General features: G+C 44.0%; 2 protein-coding genes across 3 annotated transcripts in view; both read right to left on the bottom strand.

Annotated features, from left to right (window-relative positions):
* Nucleotides 1-1,189, bottom strand: part of LOC146673313 (uncharacterized) — a 66,542-nt gene extending 65,353 nt beyond the window's left edge. Inside the window, exons 1-2 of the mRNA XM_085401775.1 lie at nt 763-1,189; nt 336-599 (exon numbers count right to left, since the gene is read on the bottom strand). Coding sequence (XP_085257901.1) covers nt 336-599; nt 763-1,045 — 547 coding nt within the window. The 5' untranslated portion in view covers nt 1,046-1,189. The remainder of the gene's footprint in view (nt 1-335; nt 600-762) is intronic.
* Nucleotides 1,190-9,289: 8,100 nt separating this feature from the next.
* Nucleotides 9,290-13,083, bottom strand: LOC146673317 (matrix remodeling-associated protein 8-like). 2 transcript variants are annotated; one of them, XR_014910449.1, is made up of 3 exons: nt 12,997-13,079; nt 11,058-11,390; nt 9,290-10,826 (listed from the first exon to the last, which is right to left on the bottom strand). XR_014910449.1 is itself a non-coding variant. In XM_085402004.1 (3 exons), exons 1-3 carry the CDS (start codon nt 12,963-12,965, stop codon nt 10,660-10,662), a joined length of 567 nt encoding a protein of 188 aa, XP_085258130.1. In that variant the 5' UTR covers nt 12,966-13,083; the 3' UTR covers nt 9,290-10,659. The 2 variants fall into 2 exon arrangements, 1 of the variants encoding a protein (XP_085258130.1); XM_085402004.1 differs by having other exon boundaries at nt 12,899-13,083.
* Between the last annotated feature and the right edge of the window lie 1,627 nt (nt 13,084-14,710).

A 14,710-nucleotide genomic window follows, 5' to 3' on the forward strand; every position in this document is an offset into this window, starting at 1 on the left:
AGTGTGTCACCTGTGACAGTGATCCAGCTGGATGGAGACTCTCCATGACCGCTGATGTCACACTTGTAGAGGCCTTCATCAGACCTGGAAACATGCTGGATGGTCATGTGACCTGTAGGCTGCTTCCTGATGAGGGAGCCATCTTTATAGAAAGCAGCTGGGAGGTTGGAGGGAGTGGTCTTTGTTTTACAGAGCAGAGTGACGTCATTTCCCTCCATCACAGGGAGGACAGGACTCTGCAGGATCACTGATCCACCTCAACACAGAGACAAACTACAGCATTTCATCCATTTACACACAGCTTCATCAACACTAACTCCACACACTCAGCTTACCAGTGACTGTCAGGTTAACCATGTTACTGATGGGACCCTCTCTGGACTCACACCAGTAAACTCCACTGTCGTGAGATGCTGCTTTAATGATGTTACAGGAAGAACCAGCTGGTTTTCCCCACCCATCTCCACACTGAGTCCTCTGTCCTTTGCTTGTGTTTCTCCTCAGAGTCCATCCAGCAGAGCTGTCGTCCTCCTCACAGCTCAGAGACACAAAGTCTCCTTTAAAGATCTGAGAGCTGCTGGGACTCACAGTCAGACGAGCTGTGAGGGTTACAATGAGAAATACATGTAATATAATAGATCTACTGTAGGGCTGCACGATTAATCGTTAGAAAATCGCGATCTCAATTCATACTTATGTGCGATCTCATTTCCAAATGACAACGATTTAAAAAAAAAGAAAAAAAAAAGACGACGACTGTACCGCATTTTGATCCGGGACGTAATCTGCATGAAAACAAGCGCTCACTCTTCCTGCTCAACAAATGACAAGGGCGGAGCCTTATACCACGTGATACAGAAGCTGTGCCGTGTGATGCTAAAATTAGCAGGGAAAAAAACAACGGAGAGCACGTCAGGGATGATGAGAAAGTGACAGGAGAAAATCCGTCCCGGTCAACCAACCAAACATCAATAACGGGAACCTTATACAGCGCTTCCCCATACCCGTCGAACTCCCGCAGGCACAAAGAAATTACAGAGGCCATTACTTACCAAAGATATGGCTCCCATCAACACTGTGCAAAACGAGGGATTTAGGAAAATGATCAACGCCCTAGACAAACGCTACACAGTGCTGTCCCGCAACTATTTTTCTATTGTTGCACTACCTGCTCTATACACGCAGTGTCGAGCAACGGTGGAGACGGAATTTCAAGCAGTACAACATTTTGCGGCAACAAATCTACTGTATGTTATACTAATAGATCCATTGTGAAACATGAACCCAATCAAGTCATATCAGTGAGCTTTTCTCAGGTTTAAACTGTAACAGAAGAAGGTTACTGACCTTGGTTTGTTGTGCAGCTCAGCAGTGAGATCAGAACTAAAGAGAAATGACACTCAGGTTGATTTGAGGTGAACATAAAGAACAACTCCACACAAACAGCTGACAAACTCACAAACTCGTCTCTTTCTGATGTATCTGCTCAGTGTGTAATCATAAAAATAGCTTGTTGAAGAATGTTATCCACTCTCAAAGTTACACGTGCAGAAAGTTTAGAATCACAGCTTAGCGAAACTTTTAGACTTTAGACTGTGGAAGAAACGCACACAGACAGTAACGAGGCGTTCACTCTTGCTTATATAAAATTCATGCCTCTGCCGGCCGTTTTCCAGGCCTCTAAGTTGGCATCATGGCCTTCGGGGACGGCCTCCGGAAAGGGTTCGTCGCCGCCGCTGGCATCGCGGCCTCCTGCAGCATCACCGCCTGCAGCATCACCACTGTCTGGTTCCGCAGCCGTCCCGCTGCTGCCTGGTCCAGCCTCCGTGCCTTCATCCAGCCTGGTCCAGCCTCCGTGACGCCGCCTTCGTCTTCGTCTGGTCCAGCTCCGCCTTTGTCTGGTCCTGCGGTCGCCACACCGACATGAACCAGGACCAGGCGTGGATGAAGACACAGAGGCTGGACCAGGCAGCAGCGGGACGGCTGCGGAACCTGACAGTGGTGATGCTGCAGGAGGTGATGTGGATGCAGGCAACGGTGTAGAAGTCACAGGGGATGATTCAGCAGGTGGTGGCTGAACAAACCTCCCCAGACCGTCAGCAGACGTGAGGATGCGCTTGCTGGGTCCTCCAGGACCCCCAGCAGACGAAGCGTGGTGCTGGGTGGGCTCCTCGGACGCACCAGCAAACGACACTTGAGGCTGGCTGGGTTCTCCTGAACCCCCAGCAGACGACACTTGAGGCAGGACGGGTTCCTCAGGCCCTCCAGCCGACGAGGCAAGACGCTAGCTGGGTTCACCTGAACCCCCAGCTAACATGGCTTGAGACTGGACGGGCTCCTCGGGCCCTCCAGTGGAGACAGACATTGAAGCAGCAGGTACGGAGACCTCTGCCAGTGTGGACACTGGCTGGGACTGAGCAGCACAGTGGGATGCAGTCCTCAGAGGGCTGAGTGTTCCCCAATACACTCAGCAGAGGACGGAGGCGGACGGGTGAACTCACTTGAACTCTCAGGGGGTGCTGAGAGCCGAGACTGTTCTGGTGAGTTCTCTGGGTGAGGCTGCTGGCGCTTGCGTCTTGACCTCTAGGGGTCAAGAGTTGGCTGGTGACTGACACCCAGCCTCTGGGGCGGCCCTAGAGGGAGCAACTGTCTCTGAGATGGCCAGCTTAAGAGAACCAGCAGATGTTGTGGTGAAGTGTGTTCCCTGCTTAGAATGAGACAGTGAGGATGGTGGCCGAATGAACAAGTGGGTAGGCTGCTGAACTGGTGGCAACTGAGCTACAGGTAGCGAAGTTGTAACAGGTGGTGGAGTGGCTGACTGAACTGAGGGCAGCTGGGCTGCTAACTGAACTGATAACTGTACTGCTAACTGTGTTACAGGCCCCACATTGAATTGTGGTGAAGGTGTGGATGGGGGCATATGGTCAGGAAAAACTGTTTCGGGGAAGTTCATTGCATTAACTGAAGGAACCGATGCAGACGAAAAGGCTCCCCTAACATAGTCATTCCCTAAACTCATGGTGCTTGACTCAGTAACTCCAGGTTTAGAAAAAATAGCGTGAACACAGTCATTAACCCTGAATGTGGGCTCAGCAAAGGCAGTCTTTGGAGCAATGGCCATGGGTGAGACGGAAAAATTATTGTTATCTTCAGAAGACACACAAAAAATAGCTCCAGAAAACACAGTCACAGAGTCTGACGCAGCAGAAAAACTGTCCCTTTCACTCACCACAGCCGACTGCTTACATGTCCCTACATCCGGCTGTGGGGTGCCGCGTCGGTGGCGCGAATGTCGCTTTCGTCTCAGAGACAGCTCCGACGGACCGAGTAATTCCTCATCCGGCCGGCCGGACGGCACGTTCTCCATTGAAGCGAGTGGGCGAGTGGTAGCGGTGGGAGGGTGAAGGTGAAGCTCGTGAAGAAAAAAATTCTGTACGAGCGGATGCAGTGAGTCCAATAACCAGGGGTAACTGGAAAGGTGTTGTAGGTTGGCTTCCACAGTGTAAAGAGACGCTTCTGCCTCATGCTCTAACCACTGGTTGATTAATTTAGAAGCAGAGTCGATAATGGCCTCCTGAAGCTCCCTGGGTGGGCTGAATGCCGCTGGATCCATAGCTGGCTGGTCCGTACTGTCACGGGGAGTGAGGAGAGCCGTATAAAAATAATAAATGAGGATCCAATCGCAGGCAGTAGTGGAGGAGTGAAGGTGGTTTATTGAACACAATGCGCCAGTGGAAAAACGGAAACAGAGATCACACTGAACTATACTGGAGACAACTAAACTACTGAATACGAACCGGAACTGAAACATGCAGCAAGGTGGACGACGGTACAAGATGGTGACGGCAGGGAACACACGGATGAAACATGGCGAATACACAGACGGACCAGCAACTACAAAGACAGAAGACGCGACTTAAATGCACACAGAGAAACACAGGGAGATTACACAGAGGTGGGGGACACAGCTGGGAGTAATCAACGAGACGAGAGGCAAAACTGAACACACTCACATGAGACGCAGACCTTCACAATAATACAGGAACAAGAAACCATCACACAAAGACGCAGACTCGACACTGAGAGACAGACAGAAAATGACACACGGAACTAAACTAAACCTGCAAAAACATGACAACTCAAAATACTGGGTCAAACTGACCCAGAACCGTGACAATTAATATTAATATTAAGCTTGTATAGGGGGGCGAGCAGGGAATTATATATATAGTAGGGGTGCAACGATACACAAAATTCACAGTTTGATACTTTGGTGTCACGGTTTGATATTTTTTTGATACAAAAAAAATGTTCATGCTTTTTTAATTTGTCATTTATTAAAATTATAAATAGATATTTTAACTCAAACATACAGTTTTTAAAATTTAATGTTGCTGAAACAACAAAGTAATAAAAAAATAAATCTGACTGAGAAATCACTCATCTTTTGGAAAAGAGAGTTTATTACAGTCTTGCTCGCACTGGAACGGTTCGCAGCCAAGTGTGAAGCAGCGGGAATGAGGATCAGCACCTCCAAATCTGAGGCCATGGTTCTCAGCCGGAAAAGGGTGGAGTGCCCACTCCGGGTCGGGGATGAGTTCCTGCCCCAAGTGGAGGAGTTCAAGTATCTCGGGGTCTTGTTCGCGAGTGATGGGAGAAGGGAGCCGGAGATCGACAGACGGATTGGGGCTGCAGCTGCAGTAATGCAGACGCTGCACCAGTCCGTCGTGGTGAAGAGGGAGCTGAGTGTAAAAGCGAAGCTCTCAATTTACCGGTCGATCTACGTCCCTACCCTCACCTATGGCCACGAGCTGTGGGTAGTGACCGAAAGAACGAGATCGCGGATACAAGCGGCAGAAATGAGCTTCCTCCGAAGGGTGGCTGGCCTCTCCCTTAGAGATAGGGTGAGAAGTTCGGCCATCCGGGAGGGGCTCAGAGTAGAGCAGCTGCTGCTCCACATCGAAAGGAGCCAGCTGAGGTGGTTCGGGCATCTGACAAGGATGCCCCCTGGGCGCCTCCTGGGTGAGGTGTTCCAGGCATGTCCCACCGGGAGGAGGCCCCGGGGCAGACCCAGGACACGCTGGAGAGATTATATCTCTCGGCTGGCCTGGGAACGCCTTGGTATTCCCCCGGATAAGCTGGAGGAGGTGGCTGGGGAGAGGGAGGTCTGGGCCTCTTTGCTTAGGCTGCTGCCCCTGCGACCCGGCCTCGGATAAAGCGGATGAAGATGGATGGATGGATGGAGTTTATTACAGAGAAATGGCTCTTTCCAAAATAAAACTTATAATATACGCTTCTTCTGGGCTATATTCTCAGCAGCATATTAAACATATCACGTCCCCATAAGGATAATCATGTGCTAACGGCTGTCTAAATGACGCGGGTAAAGTTTGTAGCATGCGTGCTTGTTGTTCTTGTCTGCTTCCACATGTCTTTGCACTAGGATGATGTCAGAGTAAATGTGCAGTCATATTCGTTGTGTACCCACTAGTACGGTCAGCGTTAATCTGAAATGACATTAATGCCACAATGCGGCAAATCTCCGTTAACGAGCTACCGCGGATCGCCCCGTGCGTGGGGCTGGACGGCATCAACAGGTTAACAAGCTAACTGCGCTAACACACTAGTTCCCACCCATGTAATTGAGCATTGCGTGGCACATCCGACATACTGTTTTACTTTTGTCCATGACGCGCTTACCTTCAGGGTCATACGTCACATGAAAACCAAGATAGTTCCAAAGGCCAGATCTGAATGAGGGTGGGGGAGGTTCAGTTTGGCATGTTGCAACGAGCTTAGCTTCTGTTTTGCTAGCTTGCGCTGCGCTCAGTGGATCTGCACTCCACAGTGCAGCCTAGGTGGAGTAGTCGAACGCAGATCCACTGAGCTCTCAACACAGACAGCATCGTCAGAAGAAAAGTTGATAAAATAAATTAAAAATTTTGTATTGTTCGATACATATGTGTACCGAACCGAAAGCACTGTATCAAACGGTTCAATACTGATACGAGTATCGTTGTACCCCTATTGAATATGTTTCCAAACCAACTTCATTCTAAGCCAAAGACTAGAAAATATGGTGAAGTATATCTTCCCTTTGGCTTCACCTGCACAAGTGCCAAGGTAGGTCTCCCCTGCAGAATTGGTCTTTCCTTCATCAGGAGCAGCACTGGGCTGTTCAAATCATGGACAAACAGTATCCCACATTCTTGATTTTTAGTTCACAAACACTTGTTGTAATGACTAGCTACTCCTGACATTTTGGAGATGTTAGCTCTTTATACAGTAAAGTTACCATGTAAAGTTACCAAGTCACCATAAGTTATCATGTTAGTAAAGTTAAAGGGATAGGGCTGGGCCATATCATACCGTTCATGGTAATACCGGTATAATGTCGGGCAATGATAAGAAAATGAAATATCGCGACAGAACATGGGTAAAACACGCATGCGCAGTGCCTTTGTTTTCATACACACATGGCAGAAAAAGCATAGCAGCGACAGAGAATGAGAAGGGCGACAGCAAATCGTTGAATGAAACGGATGACCCAGAATTGGTTTGTAAAAATGCTAAAACTTCAGTGGTGTGGAACTGGTTTAGCTTTCGTCCGTCAGATACACAACAAAGCACTATTTTTGGTAGAGCATGCTAGCGGCCGTCGTTATTACCGTGTTCTTTGGAAAATACGGCACACTTAAAATCAATCCTTTGATTTTTTCTGAAAATCGACAGTGCCCCTTATAATCCTGTGTGCCTTATGTATGAATTCTGGTTGTGTTTACTGACCTCGAAACGATTTTATGTCGTACACGGTGCTCGAAAATCTGTCAAATGTTTTAGTTCGACTTTGCTAAGCTACGAACCCGCACCGCTTGATGGATTGTTGGAGCATTATGGCTATCGTAGGCAGGAGCCTCGCGGAGTGATACGTACTGTGCTTCAACATAATATTACCGTATTGTGTGTGTATAAGGTCTTTCTAAGTTTTGTGGATATTAAACATGGTTATGCTCAGGATATGTCGGCCAGTTTCCACTGGAAATGCCTTTTGGTTAAACTGTCAGCAAGGAATTTGCATTTGCACTGTTAATTTTTATAAAACTTTAATGCAAATAAAAACAGCTGCTTGTTAAAGTGCAAATACATAGATTTTTTTTTTGCACTAATAAAGTTGTGGAGTTGTAAAGTATTTTGTCTAGTGTCAATTATATCATCAGTTATATCGTTATCGCAAATTTGCAAATGTATATCGTGATAAATATTTTTGGTCATATCGCTCTGCTCTACTGTGGGATACAAATAACATCAGGCTGATTCTGCCACGATTTGTTCCCTCAGTTCAAATCACGGACTAACAGTATCCCACAGCTGTTTATGTTTTTAAACCTATTTTGCACAGAGAGGCATTTTTTTAAAAATGTATTGATAGCAATGTTGAATATTATTACACAGGAAAAACAACAACTACAGCAAAATGAACACACCATGACGTCTCTGCCTTTGTAAATGGAGGGACAGTAACTGCGTGTATATGTAAGCGTGTGAAACCTGCAGATAGTCAGATTAACAGTATTTTGTCTCTATCTGCCATTCATCTCATGTAAAAAATAAAGTGGCGCACAGCGTGACGTGAAAAAAGGCACATACCTTTGACATTGCAGTACGAGCTCTGTATTCCTCGTCCACACATAAACGCAAAAAAGGAGTTTTAAAAAAATCTCCGTTTTCGGTGATTCGAAACGCCGTTTACGTGTGGATGACACAGCTGCGTTTTCAAAAATACCCGTGTAGGTGCGGACGCAGCGTAAAAGAGCTAGTAGTTTATTTTCTTAATACCTGTAATTTATTGCAGATTACTTGTATTTGCTTAATTGTTTGCTAAATGTTTGAGGTGTGAAATAAACCGCAATGGAGCAAAATACGGGTGTGTGTGGTTGGAGGATGTTTGTGCATGCGCGCATGCGCGGGCGGGAGGGGGGTGGGCGAACATTTTTCCCGTAAAACAAAGGGGGGCCCAGCAAAAAAAGTTTGGGAACCGGTGAGTAATCAGGAGAGCAGAAAGTCAAAGTACAAGAATTCAAACAAACACAGAGATTCTACTTACAGAGCAGACACAGCACAGATGTTTCCTTCATCGTCCTTCTCACTCATTTGAGCTTTTTTTCATTTCTCTCACTGACACCGAGTAAAGCCCGCCCTCTTCCTCTGAGCACCAGCTTTCTATTGGTTTTTAATGTGGTGGGTAATAGCCTATCATGTGTAAAAGTATATTTTTAAAATATAAAATTTTTAAAAAACCTGTCTCGTCCACCATGAATGTAAATGAAAAGGCAAAACTAATAAATGTACACACTGTTATAAAGTATTTTAATTTGGATCTCCTTATATGTGTAATTGGATATTTATCAGTTCACAAAGGGAAAAAAGGATATAATAAAATATAATCATCTAATGTCCTCTGCTCTCAGTGATCTGTAGTTTGGTTGATGAACAAATCCATGTCCATGTAGTTACGTCCCCCTCAGTGAGAGAGGCAGATATGAGCTGAAACACAGGAATCAAACCAGGGACGCTGCTGTTATGGAGCTGAACTGGAACCATTCAGACACTGAGGCCCTCTGAACACATTTTAATTACAGCTGTGCAGAGACACACTGATGACTGACTGGAACACTATGATTCACATTTTACATTAACACCATCCTCACACATGGTTTACATATGGCCACTAGAGGGAGATGTTGGGCTTTACATACTAACATGAACACAAGCAGCTCAACAGTGATACTTCCGCAGTTTGTTTTTTGTTTTTTAAATAAATAAATAAATCAGATCCCAGCTACTCCTGTACAGGAAATCTGAACCATCTTGGCCAGCCTTCTAGGTCAGAGACTCTGCTCCTAATAATTATTAACCCAGCAGAAATAGCGACTAGAGACTTGTTTAAGCCAGAGGTGGGCAAACACACGTAGTTTTATATCCAATGCTAACTCTGCACATCAGATGACGTCCTCAGTAAGTTGGCCCAGCAGTTAAGGAAAGTCACAGCCACATCTGTTAATGGCAGCTCTCCTCAAATGATTTGAGTACTTGGTAAATTATAATAACAGGCTCTTGCCTACACCTGTGTGCCTATACTGCCCCTTTCTGGTAAAGCATTTACCCGATCATGCAAAAATACGGATCGGCCATAACAAAATATTTAGAAAATTGTACAATTTTTTTAATGTCAAGATTTGCTAACTTTTCTTTGTTTGAAACTACAAAAACCTGGATGTTCTAGAAGTACAACAAATGCAAAGAAAATAAATTTCGACACTGACATGAACGTGAACTTGGCAGCTAAAACAAAATCATTGATCCTAATAATGTAACACACACTGAATCCACGGGTTGGATTACAATTGGAAGCTGCAAAAGAATTAGCAACCTTCAGCATGCAAAATAAGCCAACACTGAAATATACAGAAGGAGGAGGACTCTTTAAAAAGCTATTTTTTCATGAATATGTTATTTGAGTGTGTTTAAAATGCTCAAACTGTCCATCTGTGACTGACAGACAGACCCACCGATCTTTCAGAGATTATGTTTATGCTGTGGATATGAACAGAATCTGTTCTTGCACTTTACAGGAGAACAGCATGTTTTAGTAGCACTAAAGCAGAAAGTCTGTCATGAAATACATCTGGTTTATCACTTCACAGTACAAAAGAACAGCTTCAGCTTGTAACTCTTTAACATTCCAATAATTTAACAATGTTCTTATTTAACATGCTTGTTTCACATGGTAGGCACAAAGAAGTTAATACACAAAACTGTATGCAGTCTCTAACATACTGATATCCCATGAACTGCCAGGGTTTCAGCTCTGTTATTTATCTCCTACCTCTGAGAGGCGCTACTGAGCTTCCACAGATCACAGGATGTAATAACATCAGGTTAAATGTACAAATATTCACATTGTTACACTCAAGGTGAGATCAAATCTGCTCACACTCAAACAGCAGGTCAGAAAAACATTTACAGCCACAGGAAGCAAAGACAAACATTCAAGAGTAACACGCGTAAAACTTTATCGATAAACAAGCTCATATAAAAATCAATAATAAATAATCTTGACATGTTTAAACTGAAGAGTCTCCTTCATGGAAGAACAAGTTAAGGCTTCATAGATCAGAGGAAACATGTGACTCTGCAGCTCCATGTAACACGTTTCTCTTTGGTTTCATAATAATATCAGATTATTCAGTCGTTCAGTTCTAGCTGATAAATGGACCCTGAGCACTTTGTGTTGTGTTTGTGTTGTCAGTCAGTGTCTGGAATTATTGTGTAACATCTAAACACGAGGATCAGTCTGTGAGTCTGACCTCACAAACAGCTGAACCTGAAGATGACACAAACTCACTGATTCTGATATTGTGACAGAGACGACGCTGAATCCATCACTGTGAACAAACTTATTTCTGTCGACATCAGAGACAAAGAAGATGTTTGTCACATAAAATGGTTTTTGTTGTTGAATATCACTGATCTTATTCTCAGATATGTAACTTTTCTTTGTTTGAATTATGAAGTCTTGAATGTTCCACATATAACAATAACAGTACTGAGAGTCTGGATCAGCAGGAGTTCAGCTGTATAAAAACAAACTGAGACGTTTCAAACAGGCTGCAGGTCAGCAGGAGGCTGGTATGACTCCTGATTCTGTGGTTGTTTATGTTTTCTGTAGATCAAAAATCCAACAACAGCAACAAGAAGAACAGCAGAAACTGACAGGCCAGCAATCAGTCCAACAGGTCCATCCTGTTTGTTTACTCCTGTCTGACCTGCAGGTGAGAAACAGGTGTCAGCTGTCAGGTAGGTGATGAGTGAAGAACAGAACAGAATCCATTTCCTCTTCAAACTGCTGTCAGACATTATCTACTGCACTCTGATCACATCACTCAGACCAGCTGCTTTCTACAAAGTCTCATCAACAACATCTTTAGAAACAAACATCAACAACCAGGAAGCAGCTTCACCTCTGATCACACACACACTCAACTCTGCTCACTCACCTGAAACAGTCAGGCTGACAGTGTTGATGCTCTCCCATGACCTTGTCTCTCCGTTGAAGATATTACAATTGTATGATCCACCATCATCAATCGTCACATTCTTCAGAATCAAAGACATGTTTCCATCCTTCATCTGTCTGTCTTGCAGATCCACCCGGTTCTTAAAAGATGGATGCTGGTTGTCTTGATCCAGCTGATCATCCCGGTACAAAAGCACATATTTATCTCCCATGTCAGCTCTGCTCCACTTCACAGCTCTGATGGTTTTGTTTGATGGTACTCGACATGGTAGAACTACATCCTGTCCAGACTCAGCTGTGATGTTTTTCTGGTCTGAAAGAGGAAACAACACAGAGCAGAGAGGTTAAAGGTCAAAGTACAACTGTTCACTTCTACAGCAGCCAATCAGAGACAGGATCAGAGACCAGTGAGCTCTGCTGACACAGAGGACAGAAAAAAAATCTTCTTGGACTTTATTTTGGGACAAAGTCACCAAAACTCTGCAAAGCTGAGTGAATAATTTTACTATTGAGAAGCACTTTGGTCTTTAAATGTGCTATATAAATAAAGGATTGATTGATTGATAATTTATCAAATAAGAACCTGGCTAAAATTATACCCATTTTAATTTCCTTATACATCTCAATAAGATCAAATCTCACTCAAATAGAGCAGCAAACACATGTGAGAGCTGACTCTTAGTCAGCCTAGTTTGACAGGCTGGGAGCTGAAGACTGAGTGTCTGCTGTGGGGCAGAGAGAAGTTCCTCCTGTGGAGGTGGTTATTTTGTGTTATTATTTTTTATTCAATTTGTTTTATTTATTTATGTTTTATTCGGATGCTCAGCACTTCTATCAGAGGTTAAAGATCTCTGACATGATTGATTCTGCACACAGAATCCCTCTGAATGAAGATCAGAATATATGAAGATGACTGAACATCATATTTCACCTCACATTGCTCCTGTGTGTTGCTGTGCTGCAGTTCTTATGATGATGTCATTTCAGAGCTGTACATTTCTTCCTCTTTAAGGGAAACATTTACCGTTTCTGCTCCATCGGGATCAGGTGGGACACGGTGGGCGGAGTCTACAGTCAGCAGGTCAACTGTTGAGTTTGTAAACTGGTTTGATTTGTTTTCGCACAGAGATAATACGTCACTACAAACCACGTGAGAACGCTGAGCCCGCTCATTGGTCAGATGTCACAGAAGGTGAGTGTGCTGTGAGTGAAAACAGAGTCGTTTCAGGGCTGGCTGCTGACCCTCACGTAACCTTTGCATATCTGTACTTCCTTCTTGTATTGAGAGTATAAAGCACACATAGCAACGGGACGTTTTAACCCAAACCTGTAACGCGCCCGTGTTTGGGATCACGTTCACACCATAAACGAACCGCACTGAGACCTCCTCCTCCTGAGGGTCTCGGTGGGGTTGTTGCTGTCTACACCTGAGTGTGATTACTGTGTTCACACCTGCACGAACCAAACAGGAAAAGAAGACTTTGATGTCAGTAAAGAGTAAAAACACACCTTGCCTTAGTGCCGTTAGCAGTCAGGGTAAAGTTATTGGGAACGGAGGGGACAGGGGCTTTTCGTTTACCTGACCGCACCCCGTAACTCAGGTGTCCTGAGAAAGCTTACACAACCTGCGTATACTTTTTTTTTTTAAAATTTATTAGATTTAATCCATCCTTCTGATAATTAACAAGCATTTTTCGGTCACTACATGGACATAAGGCACAGTCTAGGGGAGATTCAACACTTTTACATTAAGAGGCAGCGTAATGTTTCAGAGCCTTGTTCGTGAAATTGAAACAAAGTAGTACCTGAAGGAGAGCTCACCTGAAGAGGCCAAATCCACGACACAGACAAACAGCAGAGTTAAGCAGAGACACGCTGATGTTAACATTGTAGTTTTATTCGGTACCTCCAAAACATACCGGGGAAACACGACCTGTTTGATCCTCTGCAGCGCAAGTAGCTACAAACGGCGAAAAACTGACACTCATCAATCTACTTTCTGTTTAACGCCGCAATCCATGACGTCACTGCGCGTCACTCGTTGGCGCGTTTCGGAGAAAAATGTTCTGGTTCTTGTCACAGGTCTGTGCTGTGAGGCAGCATTTTGATTTATTCACATCAGGGTGAGGTGTTCATATATAGAGACAGGGAACCACAAGTGAGCCGAATGAGTGGGGTTGCTCTTTGATTCAAGTGGGTGCAGCAAATACACAGAATGAAAGATTTTCACATTTCAAACTGCGCTGCAAGGCCTGACATTTGGAAATGTCTGAAAGAAAAGTTAATTGTTATTCCAGATTCAAACAAACAGCAGCTGAACTATTTTAATCACGTAATCAAATACTTTTGTTAAAAAGCTACAAAAACAACAAATTTAGTTTTATTCTTTTAAAGCTGAATCGTGTATGAACCTGTGTCTGGCTACATAAACTCAGAAGAAGTTATTCCTCAAACATGGCCGCCATCACTGCGCTCATGTAACTGAAAACTACAAACCTGCTGCTGATGATGGTCCGAGGCTCGTGGCTCCACAGGCCACTGATTAGTCAGACGTTCAGGTTCAAGCTCAGCTGAACGTAACATTAAGGTGTCAGTGAGTAGAAATACTACAAAAGCAGAGTAAACATTCACAATCTGACAGATGGAAATGTTGGTGCCACATAAATATGATAAAAAAGTCAAAACAAAACAAAACACTGGAGTGAGTTCACTGTATGTATTTATTAATCATATTTAATTAACCCTTTAAGACCGACCATTTAAAAATAGTTATGCAGAACGGAGCGTGCGCGCGCCGACCGGCTTTAAAGCGTTAAACAGCTTTAGATTCATGGCCTGTTTATGGAGGTTTTAGACATTTTACTTCCTCTTTTTGTTAGCAGCTTTCTGATGAAACAGCTGCAACTTTCTTCCCCCAGACACAGAAAAATGGAGTTCCTGTAGTTTCTGTTTAAACCACAAACAGCTCAGAGAGTAACGGTCACTATGTGCAGCACAAAGCTTTAAAGACAGCTACACATTTCATGTTTCAAACTCACACATATGTATGGCACCAAGTGCAATTTTCCCAATGTAACAAAGTATTTGTATAGTACTTATTCTATCGTCTAGTATTCTTTCTATTTTGCATAGTATGTTATTCTGTTTATCTGAATCTATTTTATAGTTTTTTTTTCTATTGGTTTTACTGTTCTTGAACTTGAATTCAGCCTGATTTGTTTTTCATGTCTTCTCCTCCATCATCAGTTATCAGGAGAGCAGACAGTCAAAGTACAAGAATTCAAACAAACAGAGATTCTACTTACAGAGCAGACACAGCACAGATGTTTCCTTCATCGTCCTTCTCACTCATTTGAGCTTTTTTTCATTTCTCTCACTGACACCGAGTAAAGCCCGCCCTCTTCCTCTGAGCACGTATTCTTCCTCCATTCATACAAACAGTGGCCGATCACTAACTTCATTAACATTCATGTGATGAAGCTATTCTAATATATACCTATGAGCACACCGACACTATTTTCTCCCTATTTTGCCTCCAATCGGTTGCACATTCTTTAAAAAGTGATCTTGAGCAACAGTTCTCCAGGATGAAGGTTTGTCTCTGGACTTTGGCTCCTTCCCGCACATTTTTAG

This window comes from Rhamphochromis longiceps, linkage group LG3 (assembly GCF_057381845.1).
Source record: "Rhamphochromis longiceps isolate RC_006_pf linkage group LG3, R_longiceps_female_GT1.1, whole genome shotgun sequence".
In the NCBI taxonomy this organism is placed as follows: domain Eukaryota; kingdom Metazoa; phylum Chordata; class Actinopteri; order Cichliformes; family Cichlidae; genus Rhamphochromis; species Rhamphochromis longiceps.